We start from the raw sequence: 19699 nt of genomic DNA, 5'->3' as shown, positions 1-19699 counted from the left end.
TTTGTTAAAAAGAAATCACAGAGGGCCTTTTTCATTCAAATATGCCAGACAATATAACACTGTATGAGACAAAATTATACACCTTATCTAATTAGGAACAGGAACATTAGGGAACACAGATCTTACAGAACACAGACTGGAGATGCTGGAAACTAGCAGGAAGAGAAAGAGGTTGCAGGAAGAACAACTGTGTAAAGACACTAATGGCTGAGCTTTTATCAGTCAGATTATACTAATACTATACATGACAGACACACTTTCCATAGAAATTCCATAAACTGTGTATAACTGACCCAGTGACAGTAGGATGCTAAATGCTTGTTTGGATGTGTGAGCCGTGTTGTGATGAATGCCTCACACTGCACTTGAAGGAGACTGGCGTCAATGTGGAGCAGTGAAACCCATGGGTGGGCACTGTAAATAGTGGAGTGAAATTACCATGAAGGCTGCTGTGGGCGGTTGCTCGTCTGCATTGTGTCCTGTGTGAGGAGAGCAGGTTTATGGGAGCTCATTTGTTTTGGACCCTTGGCCCTACAGGGTCTCTCATTCTTCAGACGAGTCAGGCGTTTCACAGCTCTGGACCACCCAATGCCTTCCATAACTAACAACCTTAGACACACCCAGGCTGCAGACAGGCTGCAGCCAGTGTGTGGCTGCAACCTCAATGCATGCCAATTAAATTAACTGTGAGTTATACATAAATGTTCCCTTTTTGTCGTCTCTGAGATGTTGATTCAACTCCAAAGTCATTTTGGAAGGTGCTTGTATTAACCTGCAATACAGTGAAAAGCATTCATTGTATTTAGAAGCTCATTTGTCAGCACTTACCTCCACCAAATGTTTCCTGTTAGTGTTGATCAGAATTTCAGTCCTGGGTTTTCTGCACATCATTAATGTAGGGTTATAGTCTAACTTCTCTGATTATTCAGATAACAGACAGGGTCATAACATTTTATATGTATATATATATATATGTACACACACATACACACACATATATACACACACATATACTTTCTTCTTCTACTGTATATATATATATATATATATATAAACACACACATATACTTTCTTCTTCTACTGTATTTGAAGTTTACCATTGCATGGGCAGTGTGTTTTAAAGTCTATTTATGTTGAACATTTTTGTAACCTCTCTTGTGATGAACTGATCCCACCTGGTAATACAATTTGATTAAAGATTTGAGATGAAAAAAGGTTTTATGTGTGACATAACATAATGGCACGTCGTTGCCTTCTTCAGCATAGATAAGGTAAGGCTGGCAAACAGTGTTTGCTCATGTGCACGAGACAACTTTCCTTTAAATGTTTTATTCAAAAAACAGTACAAAGTCAAGGGTACATTCAGCTGTACTTTCTGTGGTGGTGTGGTCAAACCTATGTTGCTCCTAGACCCACTCCTAGACCCCCTGCAGTTTGCCTACAGAGCCAACAGGTCTGTGGAGAACGCAGTAAACATAGCCCTCTACTTCATCCACCAGCAGCGCGTGAAGCTGGGGAAGCATGTCTCAGACTCTCTGACCACCAGCATTCACACCCCCCAAGGCTGCATTCTTTCTCCACTTCTCTTCTCCCTGTACACAAACAGCTGCACCTCCAGTCATCAGTCTGGCAAGCTCCTGAGATTTGCTGATGACACCACCCTTATCGGGCTCATCTCTGGTGGGGATGAGTCCGCCTACAGTTGGGAAGTTGGCCATCTGGTGACTTGGTGAGGACAGAACAACTTGGAGTTCAAAGCTCTAAAGACAGTGGAGATAGTTGTGGACTTCAGAACAAGCGCAGCCCCACCTCCCCCCATTACCCTGGGTAACCTTCCACTTCCTGGGTATCTTCATCAGCCAGGACCTTAAGGGGGAGCAGTACATCAGCTCCCTCATCATGAAAGCCCAGCAGAGGATGTACTTCCTGTGGCAGCTGAAAAAATTCAACCTGCCAAAGGCAATGATGGTGCACTTCTACTCTGCCATCATTGAGTCCATCCTTACCACGTCCATCACCATCTGGTTCGCTGCTGCAACTGCTAAGGACAAAAGCAGACTGCAGTTTATCATCTGCTGGGCCCGGAAGGGGAACGTATGCAACCAAAAGCAACCCAATTCCAGTAGCCTGAAAATTTCCTTGGAAACCGTGTCCCCTGAAAAGGGGTGCAGACCTCAGACTATCTTCTTGTGATCATGTCCAATCTGAAGTCAGAAAATGTATTACTCAAAAACATGTGGAGTTTAAGTCATGTTTTTCGAGTCCACAGCAGTACTTGACGTCAAATGGAAAGCCACTACAAGGATTTTGATGCTAAGCTTGAGCCATTTCACATAGAATAGCTGCATATGAATTTTATTTGTAGGTCACTAGTTTGCAGAGGCTTTATATATGTCAGCAGTTTATATGATGTGCATCTCTGTCTTTCTGTCCTTCTCATTATGTGCCTACTGTAGTACAAAGTTAATGTTTGACAGGTTGATTAAACAGCACTGTGTGCCTCTGTGTCTTTGTGTCTGTGTTTCATTAGCTGTCATCCACATCCCTCAGATCTGCCCTGTGCCTTATTGTTAAGCTGGTTAACTGTACAGCTGCTTAATTAGGCACAACATCAAAGTCACGCTGCACAGCAGTGCTGAGGTGAGGCAGATATTTATATCTTACAACAGCACCCGAGGTCCTGAAAAATTAATGAACAGTTTGAAGAAATCCTACTCATGGCTGGTGAAGAGAATTATGAATAAGTTGGGTACCAGCAGGTGGACGTTTTGAGGCCACAATTACTTTGGTGTCCTTCCTCTCTCCATGCTGAAGAAAGTATTACTGTCCTCTAGAGTGTTTCCAATAATAACTAAAATGATCTGTCACCCAACCTTTAACCAGTTCTCTCTGCAATGGTGAACCAACAGTACTAAATACTACATCCTGCTGGGATATGACTCCGCTTATGCGCTCTCGCACAAACCTCTATAATACAAACTACATAAGACAGCTAATTAGTACAGCACACCAGCTTGTGTACGGGCATCAAAGTTAGTTCACTGGACATGTATATGTATATGGACATGTATATGGGGCGTCAATTGCACAGACAGCTGACGATCAATTTTGTCCTCAGGGCTGACTAAGAGGAACTCCCTTATTTCCACATTGGTCCATTCTTGAGATCAAAAGGCATTGGGTTGTTAATGGTGAATTTTGGATATGCAAGATTCCATCATTCATAGTATTTTGAAGTGGTCACAAGACAAAGAACTGCCTGGTTTTGGCGCCAAAAACCCTGAGTCCAGCCTCTCACACAAAGCAGCGAAAGCAGATAAAACAGCTGAGAATTAATTTCCTGTAACTAAGAGCCTTAATTACCAACCTTAAAGACATTCTGAGATCTCAAACTGCCCACTGCTCCATAATTCTGCCACAGGGGTTCCCAACTAAGCTCTCTTTACCAACTCTGGAATCTTGTTTATTTTGTAGTATTTTCTGTTCTTGTGTATTTTGCCTTACTTCCTGCCATTGTGTTTCCTGTCTTGCGTTACCTAATTGTTTCGTCCGTTGTGATTGTCCTCACCTGTTCCACATTGTCATCAACCCTGTGTGTATTTAGTCTGCATCTTTCCTTCACCTCTTGTGTGTTCTCCCTGGTTGTGTCCTGGATTTGTCACCACCTCAGTGTCCTATTTTCCTGCGTTGGCGCCTCTTGTTTTCCATTCTGTTTTCCTGTTGGTCTTCTATGTGTTCTCTAGTTCGCATTTTCCTGCATGTTCTCCTGTAGTTTTCCTCCTGTTTTTCTAGTCTTTTCCTACCAGTTTTCTGGTGTTTCCTGCGTGTGCTCCTTGTTTTTGGTGAGTCGGCCTCTTGCCCTTAAGTTCCTTGTTTCTTTGTGTTCTGTTTTCTCCCATGTTCACTTTGTTGTTGTTTCCTCTACCGCTCAGTGGGACTAGATCCTTCCCGGCATTATGCTGGTATTCACTGCATGTTTGGATGCGGCTCAAGAGAAGACTAGAGAAAACGAGAAAGTGGCCTCTCCAAAACGACATCTTCAACCCTGGACCCTGGACAATCAACATACTTTTGCCAAAAAACAATGAAAGGCTGCCACACCAGTTTTCTAGGAAACCCCACTGACTACAGACTGAGATGTGTGACTACATCTACAATTTTGTCCATTGATCCTTTACAAGAGGTTAAGGGACTCAGACAACAGTCCTTCAGCCTTTGTCTGTTAAATACCACCTTTTATGTTGACGTTGCAAGGTTAAATTATCTTAAAATATTAGGGCCCTTTACAAATCTGTGTGAACAGATGGAAGGGAGTAAGGCTCGGAATTAAAAGAGCTTTCCTATCCCTTCCATTTCCCCTGTGCTACAGCGCCACCCAGTGGACAGTTGGGATGATCTTTATTTCAGGGAACCAGGAAGTCCCCTTAACCATCCATCATCCAAATGTTTTGTTTCTGTTTTAAGCCATCATAAATATTTGCGACTGATAAAAAAAAAAATAAAATCTATCAAAACCCCAGTAATGACACTGCTTGCTGTTAAATTGCTAACCTGTGACCCAGATATGCAAGCCAATGTAAGGAAGCATAATGCGTGAGTCTGCATTTGTGTCGTTTTAGCCTTTATGGACATCTCACTCTCTAGAATAGAAAATCATAAACAGACATACAGGTGCACTAAATGCAGGTTGTGCAGCCAAGTGTGTGTGCTTCATACTGTATGGGTCAGTCTGTGTGGCGGGTCAGCAGATTGCTCACGCTGATCACAGTGATTGGATAGCAGCTGTTTACCATAAGCAATACAAATGTTATTGATTTCACCTCCTCAATGCCTGAATCGACCAAACACCCAACTTTACCCATCATAGTTCTCTCTCTCCTCCTTTTATTTTTCTCTTTCATTGTCTCAGCTTGCTGCTCTGTTATTCCTCATTGCTGCTTTTTCTGCTCTTCCCCTTCTTGATCCTCTGTTCACACAGCTCTGTTGCTTTGTCAGTCTGCAGCAAATGAAGCACTAATAACCAATCAATAGACAGTTTGTCTTGGTAACAATGGAGCGGTTCAATTAACACCCAGCAGTGGATAATTTACAGTTTCACTATCATTACTTTTCCATTCACTCGCTTGTGTGTGTGCGAGTGTGTGTGTGTACATGTGTGTGTGTCATACGAACATTTTTTTAGAATCATTTTCTGATAATTCTTCTCTTCAATAGACTGTCATTACTAATCACCAGTCTTAACACAAAAGCCCAATTTCTTACTTAATTACACTTTCAGTGTTTTTAGATAACAAGGACAGTGTGGATGTAAATTACAGTGTGGAATTGACAAAAAATGATACGGGCAATTCTTTCATTAAAATATTCCCAAATCTATTTCATATCTTCTTCATTATACAGAGCCATAATAGAGGACTAGATTCAGCACCCAGATCAATTAATAAATGGAGAAAACTCCACCTGGGACACACAATCGTGCATTCTTCATTTTTCATCGTCTTTGCCATTCCTCACAAGGTATTGCAATTTCTTGTTTTAATATTTTAGTGCTCTAACTTAAGCTTCCGAGCTCTCTTCAGGTAGCACACTAGATCATCTTGACATTTCAAAGTACTGAAACCTTTGGAATAAAGTGTTTTTTATTAAATTCTATTAAGATAATTTATGCTTGTCAGACCCCCCCCCCCCCCCCTCCAGTGGCAGGTGAGTTGGGGCTGTAGAGAGACTCAGGCTCCATCTTTCATCCTGTGGTCCCCTCAGCCGAAGACTGGGCTGCTAAGACACGTGTGACACAGGCGTGATGATTAGTGCCCAGTTCTCCGAGCAATTATTCAAACCCTGCTTCAGACTGGCAGAAAGCGAAGAGACACAGAGCTCTTCATTTAGTGATCTGTGACCAAATGCCTCATTGCACAACAATACTGTCAATATTATGACTTGACACCAAAACTCAGGCGTTCTCTTGTGTTAATGTTGTAATATTGTAGCATGTGTTTAACATTGCTATAAGCCCTGTTTACACCACATTGACTGTTTTGACATATTTGATTTGTTTATAAAAGAAAGAAAGAAGCATGGCATTGCAAACTGTAAATGTTCACAGAGTGCATTGTGCATTGGTTTACCAAACCAGATACAGATGTAGATGTAGATACAATAGTAGTTGGGATTGAGTCCCTGGATCTGTAAATACATTCTATACAGCTGGGCAAAATCCACACCCAAGTAGAAAATGTCACCCCATCTCCTTTTCCACTTGGTCTCATTAATAAAGTTATTTTGAATCAGGATTTGTGACTTGGAGCTTGCTAGCCAGCAGTAGTAGTTAGCTAGTGGGCTACTAGCTTGTACTGGAGCATATCTTATTAAGAGAGTAGCTACCGAGCTACAGAACAACAACTATTAGTCATGAGTAGCTTGTTGCTTGAAAAGCTTCTGTTCACAGTAGCTACCACAGCACTGCTGGATATATCAGTAATACCAAGGCAGAGGACACATGTTACACTCCTGGACAGCTTCTGGACAGATTCAGGGAATATGTGCTTACAGCGTTAAAGTCACCCTTTATCCTCACAAAAGAGCTCTTTGTATGTGAAGCTCTACTGTTAGACAGCTTTCATAGCAATGGGGCACTTAATTAGAGTTTAATATAAACCAGGTACACAGGAAAGGTCAACCACTTAAGGCTATAAGCTAAAACAGCCAGCCAGCATCAATTATAAGATTTACTGTGTGTTGTCTGCTGCAGGAACCTGCTTAGATTGAATTTGAGTTAGATTGATCTGATTTCTGGCTGATTTTAAACCGCCAAAAATGGCAATGTACTTATTCGCCTATGTTTTACTTCTTTAGAGCAAGAATCAGTCCTGAGCAGAGGACACTGACGTGAACTGAGAGTATGAACCTTGCAGTAGCAGAGAAAACTTGAATATTTCATCATCAATCAATATATCAATAAAAAGCCCCCATGCTAATAATGATTTAATTTCCACTAAATCCACTTCCACTACTGTGAGTGAAGGCTTCAATGATGGGTTCTATCAGGTTCAGACAGCGATGTCAAAGATTGTAAAGCTCTAAATTCATCATAATTCATCATTGTTGGAAAACGAAAAAATGCTTAAAAATGTTGTGTTTATTAACTTTTGACTGGCAGCGTGTTTTCCTGTGATCTGAAACTTTCCTTTAAAGTAATGGATGATATCATCAGTGTGTTGCACGGTGATGAAACTGACTACAACAGTAGCTTGTGTGTCATCACTTCAGCATTACTCCAGGCATAGGAGGCTTCGACAAATGTGTTCCTGGTTCACAAAGACTGAGCACTGAATGATGTCAATGTGTGAGCTTTGTTGCCAGCCCACTGATAGATCTGATTGTAGAGATGAGGAGGAAATCTGTCAAACCACCATCCCTCATACACTGTAGAAATGCCATTTGTGCTGCCGCTGAGAGGCCGAACACACATCAAGCACTTCTGCAAGTTTAAACCTGTTAGCTACACTGTGCTCTGGAAACAGCAGCATGAGAAGGAAAGTTGGAGGTGAAGCCTAAAAAAGTGCAAACAGATTTATTTGGCCCGTGCGAGGTGTGTTCTGGCTTTCACCCTGAGGTGCTCACTAATCAATAATAGAACAGAGCGAGGATAATAGCTACGACACATAGAGCACAGTCTCTGAGCCACAAAAACTCATCTGGTATTCCAAAAGGTTGCTTACCCGTCTCCTTTCTGAAGGATGGATGGAGAGCAGTGTTGGCTGTTCACACCTTGCTGTGAAGGCGAGTCTCTGTCATGGCTTTACTTATCCAACAAAACTGTTGTACTGCGAGGTGTAATAAAGATTTCAGCTTTACAGCACAAATCAAGAAATATAAACAGATATCTGTAGTTTTCGCCTGTTCCCAAATCGGTCCATCCTTTGTTTCCTTATTTCAGGCCTTACTTGAGATGAAATGATAAAATAAAGATGAAGGAAAAGGTAACAGGGAGTTTGGAGAGCTCAGCAGAGGGCTTGCACACTCACTCCTCTTATTTCTTTACTTTTCTCCAGCTTTGGCAGTATGTTCTGAGCAGCAGAGGCAGATTAATTTTTGACAATAGGATCAATAACAAGATTTTTTGCCTCCCTTTCCTGTCTGCCTGACACAGATACATCTCATTTGTTGTTTATCTTGTTGAGCTTTGAATGTTGCTAAATCATACCTTTCATCTGTTTAATTTCCCCCTCCTCCCCCTGAGCGTTTCACATATCTGCTCAGAGTACAGAACAGGGAGAGATGAGGAGGATGGAGAAAGAAAGGCGAAATGAGGGAGAAAGAAAAGAAAAAAGAAAGAAAGAACGATGAAGCCCCTCAAAAAATCATTCCTCTCTCCCTCACCATTATTTCGGTCTCTCCTCCCTCTCTAGCTTATAGGTGCTCCTGGATGAAATGCTGATGTGGCCCCCCCTCCACCCCCCGAGGTCTTTCTTCTCCATCTCTTCCCCGTGGCAATAGATCAGATTTTCTCCAGGGAAATCATTACTTGGCATCATTACCATTTCCAACACTTTTATCTACTACCCCTTGTTTCCTCACTGCATGGCTTGATTAAGTTAAAGGAAGGGGGGGAGGGGGGGGTTTGCTCCAATAAATACGTCTGGGTGAAGTTGCTTTGATTGGGGTACTTTAAGGGCACCGGTGTGGAGCCGACCTTGCGGGACAGTTCCTTTTCAATCCAAATACAAAATTAAATTCTCTGTCTTCATGTTTCCAATGAGAACAATCTAAAACTCTTTTTGCTGGTGCTGACGAGGGGCAGCAGATGTTGCAGTTATGCCTTTATTAGCAATGCTAATGAATTTAGCAGGCTGCTGACTATGCAGAAAGTGTTTGTTACAACTGAACATAACCAGAAGGTTTATGAGCGGGAAGTTACTGCCAGAACTCTGCTCCTTATGCATCTGAAGAACTGAATCCTTGTCACAGACTCTATCGGATTCAGCGCAAAAGGGAACTGAGCATTGCTTTATCAGTTAAATGTTAAATAAGAAAATATTACTTTTCATTTACTGTCATACCCTAAAATTTACAGCTCCCATCCAGATATGCTATGTGGGTATATGTGAATATAACACATACAGATGTGGTCTGACTGGAAAGGTGCTCTTAAAGGGTAAAGTGTGTGTGTGTATGCTTGTATGTCATGTCATGCCATGTTAACTGATACTGTTACTGTAAAACTGTTACTTTTTAAAAGTAAAAGGGAAATGTCTATGGCTCAGTCCTAATTATGATAGTAGTAGCAGTAGTAGTAGAAGTAGTAGTAGTAGTAGTAGTAGTAGTAATAATAATAATAATAATAAGAAGAAGAATAACAACAACAACAATAATTGAGCATTAGACAAAACATGATATTCCTGTAAAAGTAAGCAACAGTTCCCCTGGTGAAGCTTGGCTGGTTGCAATAATTGCAGTATGAAACAAATACAGAAAAATGTGCAGCGGTGTAGAATATTGTTCATCTGCACGTAACAATCTATTCTGTTCATTTAGTTTTAATCCTTACCGGTGAAGGCCAGTGAAGTGTGAGAATGTCACATTTACTGGTCAACTTCAGTGATCCTGATAGGCATTCAGCGGTTGTGATCTTCAGTCTATACAGATTGAAAAAAATTGATGCCACATTTCTATTTAACTGTCATATTGTTGTATTTTTAAGTAGCTCCCTGCATGCTGTGTTCAACAAAGAGACCAAAACTGTGTGGATGAATTACAGATATTATTCATACACACAGTTTTGGTTTCTTTGTTGTCCCTGCAGGCAGTCCCAGGTAAGTCATCCTGCCTCAGTGGAGCTCTGTTGGGCTGGGAGGCCTCAGGGTAGAGCCTCAGGCAACGACTTCGGCCCTGCTGCTCCCCAGAGACAGTCCCTCACAACTGGTCCTCTCCGTCTTCAGAGACAACTAAAAACAGTCCGTCAGCAGTCTGTCTCTCTTTTATATTCTCATATTCTTAGCCACTCTCACTCCGCCCACATATTTGACCCAGTTTACGCTCAGGAAGTGCTGTATGTGGGCATGCTTTCCCAAATTGCGCAAGTAGTGTCAAGGGTCAACCGTGTAGCAGCCAGAAAATGTCTTTCATGGATTCATGAATGCAGATGGATTTCACTGAACAAATAGAGACACAGTGAGAGTGATGCTGATATCAAAAGACTGTAAGAGTGAATCCAAATATAGCCTTTTGATTTTGCCATTTCCATTCATGTATGACTAAATCAACACGGCAATCAGAAACTGTCACAACAATGACAAATAGAAGTCCTCTAATGTGAGCTAACAAAACCTGCTGGTATTAGCCCCATTTCTTTGACAGGCGCACAATCCTACCGACTCTTTACTGTTCAGGCTTTTGACAGATCAGAAATGAAGCTTCCTCAGTCTCTGCAGGCCTCTGTGGGCCACCTTGGCCTTTCAGGCACGGGCTTGTTGGAGCATTAGGGGTGTCAGGTTCCGTGACGGGACGGTGAGCAGTAATTACGCCAAGGCCCCGGCCCCATCAAGATCCCTGCAGTGTCAGGAGGACACCGTTGGATTGGCAGGAAGAGCACTAACTCCAGAGTCTCCAGAGGACCCATTAGGACGGAGGCCCAGCGGCCTGATCAAGCCAACCCCGGTGCACTTCCACTGCACAATTACAGCTCGGCCTGCTCATTTGTGGAGCTCACTGTTGTTGTTAGCGTCACCTCAGTCCACAGCCTCTTTAATAACGTGCTCAGCAGCCCAGCAGTCAGGAGGGTGAGGAGTACAGGGGGAGTTAATGATGAGGATTACAGCGTTCATGTGATGTTACAGCAGTTCTGATTGGTACAGATATGCTGACCTTCTGCTGCGATAAAACTATTACTGAAAATTAAAGAGGCCTTTTTTGATTTTGTAAGGGTAAGTTTTGCCCTCCAGTGCACATTCTGGACATGTTAACAGTGTTAACAGTGTCTGTTTTAGACTCATTGTATTACCTCTTCTAGCATGTTTCTGTTAATTAGCAGTAGATGTAATACCAAACTAGTTTTCAGTGAAGTTTGGTAGATTGTTTGTCTTGGGCCAAAGAGAAAATGTAAGTTTTGTCGGAATCTCTCCATGTGGCCATTCACAGTAAATATGACTTGGCTATAAAAGTGCTCTATAAGTACAGTCCTTTACATATTTATGGAGAAAACAATTGACATGTTTGTTTGAGGCAGATGGCAGAGGGATCTGCAGAGCCCTGTAAGTGGACACACCCCAGCGTCCCTCTGGGCGAGAAGCCGTCCACCTTTGGGACTGCCATACCGATGATATTTCTTTTTTTCAATCACCAAGCTGTAATTCAAAGTGTAGTCACTGGTCAAAAGACATCATGAAGATTGTATTTCCCTCTCTTTATTGTTTTTTGTCTTTCCTCTGTCCTCTGATTTGGATTAGTGAGGGCTGGACAGAGAATCCTGATGAAATCCTATTGATATGTATTACACATTTTACACACCCATTCCCTGTGCCAACCAAAAGCCTGTGAAATGCATGTGAGGCCGGGCACAATTGTGTTGGCATGACTTCTTTTACAGCGTGAAGAGTAGGTATTGAAGTCTAATCTGACAAGATATGAGTCTTGAACTTTTAATGATGTTCTTGGATATTTTTCTGGCTGTCAGAAGTTTGTGTCATTTTATTTATTACACATAAGCAGCTCCCGCTTGAAATTGCTTACACTGTGTGGTATTTGGCTGCGATGCTGAAAAGATTTGTTATATTATGTATTGTGTGATTTCCTCTTAACATTCTGTATAACAAAGCCCAAAAATCATGTTTCACACTTGAATGGCACATTGTTCAAAAGCTGACGACATTTTGATGACTCATATATATTATAATAATACAGAGGTTTATTTAAGGTAAAATTGTTCAATAATCATAGACCGCACCCATTTCACTCCTCCTACAAATGTTAACTAATCTTCAGCATATTTTATGATAATCATATTTGGATGAGCCACATACATGTTTCACTTTTAGAATAGCATTTATCTACAGCTGCAGAGTTAAGTCCATCTTTCAGTGGTCATGAGTTCAGTGGTCATGAGAGATATTGGATATTGGAAGTCCTGATCCTTGATAGTATGTAGGTGTTAGGTCGTACCCACATGGATTGCTACCCCGGCATCAGGAGAATCTGAAAGGACTCCTTCTACCTCTTTCACTCTCTCTTTCTCTCAGGGCCCGTGTTGTTCATCTTTTGCTGTATTTTTGTGTTTACTGCTGTATTATTGCATTTCCCACCTGTGGTTCCTATTGCACACCTGGCCGTGCGAGGAGAGGGAATCTCTCTTTGAATTGCATCTTCCAAGTTTCTTCCTTTCCCTTTTGCATTAAGATTTTGGGGAGTTTTTTCTCGTCTTTTTAGAGAGATGTGGGCTCTGTCTGCTGTTGCTGTTGTTGTTGCCCTTTGAGACATTATATGTGATATTGGGCGATACAACTTAACTTTATTTGATTTGATGATTTCATTATTCTCCATTCCCCCGAATTCAGAGGGCAGCCATGATGGAGGTGATGGCTTTCTTGTTACAATAGTGAGATTAGTCTCTGCTAATTGTGTTTTATGGATAGTATCGCCATATTCCTGTGGAAATCTGCTGTTTGCTCATACATTTAATTGAATGTTTGTACATCTTTGTATTGTGTAGAGAGAAGGGCTTTTGCTTTCTGAATTTTCTAAAACTGTTCCCGTTTTTATCACTGATACACACAGTTCTCCTTAGATTGCCCATCTGCCCTGTTCGATTACACTCATCCTCCAGAGAGACAGGGGGGGAGGGAGACATACGCCTTTGAGTCTCCTCCACCATTTTACCCAACAAAATAAGCTGTTTCATTGCACAACGCTTCCACACCAAACAAGCTGGGTGGGTAAGAAACCGAGAAAAAATTGCCTTTTGAATAATCCGCTTCTTGATATTTTCTTTTTTCCCCCTGAAAGGTTTTCTGAAGGTTATTGTTGAGGATAATGCAGCTCCTGCCCCCCTGCAGATGACAATCATCTTTCCAATTTGTTTGAGATTAGGTCATATGGAAACAGCGCATCGTAAACACACAGGGTCGGCACGCCAGCAATGGAGGATGGAGGGTGGCTGCATTCCTCCCCTGTTCTGGGCACATCCAGTCTTGATTGCCATGACACTGGTGGAGAGAAACCAGGGCAACAAACAAACAGAAAACAGATACCCCACCCACACACTCGCACACACACACTCCTCCTGAAGCAGCGTGACCAGATTGGATGTTTGATTTGCGTGTGGATCAGTAAACACACCACGGCTTCAACTGTTTCTTTTGATGCACCATAAATGATATCTGAACAAACAAATGAGCTCTCAGTGCTTTACTGCAGCGTCACTTTCAGTATATCACTAAAACACTTCAAATAATATATAAGTGTGTGTGTGTGTGTATGTGTGTGTGACTGTGTATGTGGCATGGTTGAGCTGGCACTTTGAGGCCTAAACATGCATGTGGTAGAGGTTGCCTCGCTACATCAAAAGAGAGATTTGAGCGAGGCAGGGGCATGTGAATGCCTGCAGAATCTCCCAGACCTCTTGCCCGCTCACTCTGCATCCTCAATGTGCCATGGCTAACGACAGGCAGACTTCTCACTGATAACTCACCTAATGACTTTCCTTAACACAAGATCAGTTAACGTTTCAGATTAGTGCTGGAACATGTGTCTGACATGCAGATACACAATCAACAGCAATACGTGTGTGTATCAGGGCCTTTTGCATCTAGAATGTCAATAATCAGCTGGTTTGTTCCTCACTTCATTTTACTGTGGAGACATGACAAAACCTGCAGATCAAACATTAGGCTTCATTCACCAATAATTCCTCTTTTTTGTCTACCTGAAGTCATACAAACAAAGAAGTCTGATTCATCTGATTCATAACACGTTCCAAATTTGATCGTACTCTGATGAACTTATTGATGAATCCTACCTGATCTTAAACTGAGAGCATTCTAGTTAATGCATTGGAGTGCCAGAGCAAATATCTTGATATGATATGAAACTGGATTCTTCACTGAATTTGCTTATGTATGCCAAAGTAGTTTTAGATTTGCACAAGACCTCGTGGCGCAACGGTAGCGCGTCTGACTCCAGATCAGAAGGTTGCGTGTTCAAATCACGTCGGGGTCAAACCTTTAGGTCAGGCTTGGGAACCAGAGGTACCCTTTATGGACCAAGAAAGTGGACTGGTGGAGAGTTGGGGCACTGCCGCGGTACCCACAACTGCCGCCGAATTGAATACTATGGTCCATAGTGAAACGTTTGACTTGATGAATAAGCCATGATAAGCAAAAACAAGTCACATCGGATATTAAACCTGGCCAAAAACAATAAGGAAGGATGTGGACTTACAGATGAGCACAGTATAACATCATTTCTGCAAGTCCAACCGCCTTTTCAGACAGTTATACAAATAAAGTTGCATTCATTATTTCATCATGCATATGATATGACTTGATTGATGATATGATTTGATTGAATTGTCTAAATTGAATAGAATTGGGTTCAATTAATTTCCTCCCAAATTAATGAATTAATTTTCCCATTGGGATGTGATGCTGCAACAATGAGTGTAAATACAGAAGTACTGCCTTTAAGCTTGTGATTGGTGAATCACTAATGGGTCACTCAGGGCTGACTAATCTTCTGGAGGGGTTTACTCCACTTGGTAGTATACTGAAATCAGACCAAAAGTACATTATCCCTGCAATAAAGAGCTAATGACCCAACAAGGGGAATATATTTGCCAGGCGCCCATCTCCTTGAAAGGGCCAAAGGATAAGGAGTCATTAAAGCTACGTTATCTGGTCCAGATAGCATTGGCATGTCTGTAAAGATCATTATTTTTGCCCCTGCAGCCATTTGGCAAAGGAGATGCAGGCTAACTGCATACCCAGTGCTAACTCCAGGGTCAGCTGCTACACAGGGATGAAGAGGCTAACGATACTTAGCCTGGCAGCTAATGCCTTTTCTAAATGCTCTTAATGACTGCAGAGTGTGTTGTGGGAGAGATCAGCTTTCTGTTTGTCTTTGTGCTCCGTCAGCTCACTGTGGCTGCCAGGGAGACAGACAAGTTGTTGCTTTTTCATTTTCTGTACTTCCTTCTACTTAGATTTGTTCTCATCCTCTTTTGTTTGGAAGTAGGAGAGGGGACTCTAACATAATAGAGAGATTTGAAGTGTTGTGCCTCTTCTTTAAGTGCAGACATGAAGACCTGGAACCCGCGATCCCGCTGTCGGGATGGAGGTTGCGGATCCTGCCGGCGACCTTGATCCCACTGTCGACCTGGAACCCTTAATTATACCTACATTTATATATAACTCCAATAGCGATTAGGCTGTGATTGAAATATCTGTGTATGTTTGGGAAATTTTTAATCAATAGTTAATGTCAGTCCATTGCTTTCCATCTTGCATTACTCCAGAGCTGTAACTAAACCTTTACTGAAAGACTCAATAATCATTGTCTTGTTTTAAAATAATGTGTGCCTAAGAGGTTGAGTATCAAGCTCACTGACTCGTCCCGACACCTGAAGTGGCTGGCAAGCAAGACACATACAGGCCAAACATACAACGTACATCATACATACAAACTTGGAGAGAATGGAATACAAGTTTGCCTGATTGCTGTTCCAGAAATATGTAACCCTTTTATGTTTTCTCTTTTGGTAGTTGTGCGTAATTTGCGTGGCCCTACACAACTTGCTTAGTGTGCGTATATAGGACCTCCTGGCTCGGTGGGAATAGACCAATCCCATCCTTGTTGTCAGGAGTGGGGAAAAAGCTTACCTGAACGTGACACAGCATCCTTCAACATAAACACAGTCAGTTAAAATACAGAATGCTCCATACAAATGCAGCTGCCGGGCTGATGTTAGGAAGGAGGAAATATCACCATGAATACTAAGTATAACATGTATGTAGAAATAATTTGACTAGACGTTATAAGACAAGCTGTCACACAGTATGTAAACGGTCTCCCATAGACATGTATAGACTGAGTTGTGAGATGTTACCTTTAAGTGTGTCCTACGCATTCAGACAGCACTCACTGTGTTACCTAATCCTGTGATAACAAACAGGGCGTTAATGAAGGCCTGATATGAGCGGAGGATTCAGAGGTTAACATCTGACTGCTGAGCAGCTGAGCAGTAATAACACATGAAACATGTCTGCCATTAGGAGAATTCTCCCACACTTCCTTTTCATTTAACTTGGCTATGATCTCCGTCTACTGCAAGTGTTTTAATCTACTAAAGGACTTTGAACAACTTGAGCCTAATCAAAGAGTTTCTCTCTCTGCTTTGTGTCTCTGGATAAGGAAATTCAATTAGCTTAATTGGCTTGGATATTATGCCCTGTAATGTGATTTGAGTGTTGCACTTTAGAACTACCTCGCTAATTAGAGCAATAACTTTAATCCAAATGTTTTACCTCGACATACCAGATGATTCTAAATTGAAATCGAGGTAATTAGTTGAAATAACCCGTGATGAGATAGCTGATGCCCTTCTTGCAGGCTGCTTACGGCACCGTGAAAACCAGGCATCCCTTCTTCTCATGATAGATGTTTGACATACGACAGCACAAAGAAAGAACGTTTTTTTTCCCCTGTAAAAATTAATTGGCTGTTTTTAGAGATGAATTTAAACAATAAGCAAAGATCTCAGTTAATTGTTGCAAACCCCCATGATAGAGCCTTGTCTCACATACAGTGTAGCAAACTCTCTTTCATCACAGGAAAGCAGAAAAGGGCATTTTACAAAGAGCAAAGAGACAACAAAGCGAGGAAATAATTGCACTTTAGATCAATCGTATATCACGGGCGGCAGCATGCTCTGCTGGTTGGGGTAATGGACAGAGAACAGGTTTGCTTTCTGGTGGCTGGTTTGCATCTGATGTTGTGCCCTTGAGCTAAACACTTAACCTTAGCTGCTTCAGCACACCCGCCGCCCGCTAAACTTTCTTCAGATATAAATATAAGCTTGACAACTTGCTGAAATAACAAAGTAATGAGAAAGAAACACCTCACACACAAGTAACACAATAAAACTGTATTACATTTGTGCTTAAAATTATTACAATTACAATATTTACAAGTGTTGTCCTAAAAATAAACATCTCATGCTGGATGACACATCAAAAGAAATCATTATACAACAGCAAGCAAAAATGAATCTCTTCTATTTACACCCACATTTTACAAATCAATGGATGGTTTCTTTGTTTTCTGGCTCAGGAATAATACTGAGCACGTGATGCTGCATACGTTCATCAAGGGTTTGTCATCTTTAGACAAAGGACATGATGACACCCGTGCAGCAGAAAGCCATGTAACTGAGATCAGCAGGTGGCGCTGCTGCAGAGAACCTGAAGTTCTCAACATACCTCCAACAGTGACTGAAAAATTAGTGATTGATTCAAGTATTAACATGTTTCCAACAATGCAAAAAATTCTGGACAACAGGTGATTCACTGAATGCTTATCAAATAAATAGTGTACAAAAAGTAACCGACACCCCGCCCCCACCCCCCAACACATCTACAACCTCCACACCGTCCTGCTTCCACCAGCGTCTCCCCAAATATCAGTGACAGCAGAGTTAACACAGGCCTTATATATTCACAAAAAACACAGCAGCTGACACGCTGTCCACTCACACACGCCAGGCTCCATGGAACACATTTCAGGAATTAAACTCATCATCGAATTATAATTATAACTTGAATCAGGGCTGAAGTTTTTGAACCCATTCTGAACGTGTAGCCTAAGAGCTGCTGACAGGGGTCAGCTCGGACCAATCCAAACTCTATCATAGTCTAATGAATTTATGTCCGAGTCTGACCTCGCTTTGCAGAGCAGAGCTTTCTATATGAATCTAAGTGTAACCGTCCAAACTCCTGTCTGACAGATCTCAGCCCAAACAACTGACATCTGAAGATGGTAAATGTCATCTATATGAAATATGATTGATGTTTTAATTTGTACTTGGCTCACATGTTTTAGGATCAATACATTTTGATAGATAAGCCAGCTCAGTTGATTCGTTAATTTATTTAAACCGAAAGTTTTGATTTGATCTCACACACATTTAAGTGTCAATGAGCCTTTTTCTCAAGGGTCCACCGCCGTGTGCCACTCTGCACTGAAACACCTGCTAATGTCTGGATGTAGCATTCTTTACCTCATCACTTAAAATGGAGTTCTATTTCCATTTTGCCTTTACCAGATGAAGCAGTATAAAGTGTGGCTCTTAAATACGAAGCGGCTCATTAATAAGCTGCTTTTCATTGGTTTTTACCTGAGACACAACAACGTGTCAGTACAGGGAGTGGTGTGCTAAATACTGTACAGGAAACTTGAAGAATGAGCTGAACTAGAATTACCCCAATAAATTAGTTTATTAATATGTCCTTTGCCGCAAGATGTTCCTTAACATGCTGATGATGTTTGATGCTGTGGTTTGCTGAGATATTAGCGAGCAGTCAGTTCTCAAATCATATGACCAAAATTTGAAGAAATACTTCATTAACCCAAAATACAGTGCATCAGTGGTTTGATTGCTAATGCATCTGTATCAAAATATCTGGAGAACCAGCAGTATTATTAAATCTTTCTTATTTCCTGATGTGAGTCATGTCTGGGACAGTGTGGACTGTATCTGCTCTCACACACACACACACCCACACACACACACACACACAGCCACACACACACACACAAGCAGCAACTACTCGTTTAGTTTTATTGGTTTAGATTCAGTTAACATTCGCTGTATGTATTTTTTTTGATGTCATACAGCATAAAGGAGAAACAAATTACTTTATTGGACTGTCAATCAGGTGGGACGCTGTCTGTCCTTGCCAGACAGATGGGATAGCAGTGGTTGGTTAGAAACTGCTCTTAGGCTGGTATCTGGTGTTTCTTTGTGGTGTGTGTGTGTGTGTGTGTGTGTGTGTGTGTGTGTGTGTGTGTGTGTTTGTGTGGGGGGTAGCATCCTTAAGTCACACACAATCAAATAAACGAACAATTTCTTTTTAAATACATGTAGTCCATTGGATGCTTCCAGGGCCCGTCCCTGCCACGCCGCAGTCTCTATGGCTATGCTGTACAGCAGAGCGCCCCCCACCAGGGAGGCTCGCTTGGTTATGTACATGTGGGGAACAGAAGCTGGACAGGAGGCAATAGTGCTTTGTGTTGTGTGATTGCAAGCTCTCCTTCAGTCTTTCTCTTTCTCCCACTCCTCCTTTTCTTTCCTCCTCCTCCTCCGTGTCAATCGACGAGGGTCAGCGGACCTGGGGAGCGTAGCCCTCCTTCATCAGCCCTTCCTCGTAGTCTGTCTGGCACAGGATCATGTTGTTCTTCAGGAAGAACTTGTCTCCCACACAAAACCTGCATCACACAAAGAGAGAGGGAGGGAGAGGTGGTTACATAAGCATCAAAGTAAAAGCTCATCATTAGTACTGAGCTGCAGGCTAGCAGTGCTAGCTGGTCACGGCACTGGGATCCAGATTGTACAGCAGACCTCAGTGCTGAACCCCCTTCAGCTGCAGCACTGTGCGCAGACAGGAGCTCACATCAACTAACACTCAGCTTGCAAAGGCACAAACATGTGGAGGGG

The 19699-nt window shown here is 42.0% G+C and overlaps 1 protein-coding gene, 1 long non-coding RNA gene and 1 other non-coding gene across 4 annotated transcripts in view; 1 reads left to right on the top strand and 2 right to left on the bottom strand.

The window, feature by feature from the left end:
* Positions 1-5691: 5691 nt before the first annotated feature.
* On the bottom strand, positions 5692-9948 carry LOC143003369 (uncharacterized). The gene is made up of 4 exons (XR_012963857.1): positions 9775-9948; positions 9548-9635; positions 8204-8251; positions 5692-5775 (listed from the first exon to the last, which is right to left on the bottom strand). It is a non-coding gene; the product is annotated as an uncharacterized LOC143003369 (long non-coding RNA).
* Positions 9949-14136: 4188 nt separating this feature from the next.
* On the top strand, positions 14137-14208 carry trnaw-cca (transfer RNA tryptophan (anticodon CCA)). Its single transcript has one exon. It is a non-coding gene; the product is annotated as a tRNA-Trp (tRNA).
* Positions 14209-18454: 4246 nt separating this feature from the next.
* The window catches only part of lmo3 (LIM domain only 3), a 41923-nt gene continuing 40678 nt past the window's right edge, over positions 18455-19699 (bottom strand). For both annotated transcript variants that reach the window (XM_076154077.1, XM_076154076.1), the window contains exon 4: positions 18455-19470. In XM_076154077.1, coding sequence (XP_076010192.1) covers positions 19365-19470 — 106 coding nt within the window. In that variant the 3' untranslated portion in view covers positions 18455-19364. The remainder of the gene's footprint in view (positions 19471-19699) is intronic.

Source organism: Genypterus blacodes, unplaced genomic scaffold, assembly GCF_046128005.1.
Source record: "Genypterus blacodes isolate CSIRO-AG114 ecotype Tasmania unplaced genomic scaffold, CSIRO-AGI_Gbla_v1 ptg000061l_1, whole genome shotgun sequence".
Lineage (NCBI taxonomy): Eukaryota > Metazoa > Chordata > Actinopteri > Ophidiiformes > Ophidiidae > Genypterus > Genypterus blacodes.
This window is presented reverse-complemented; position numbering and strand designations above follow the sequence as displayed.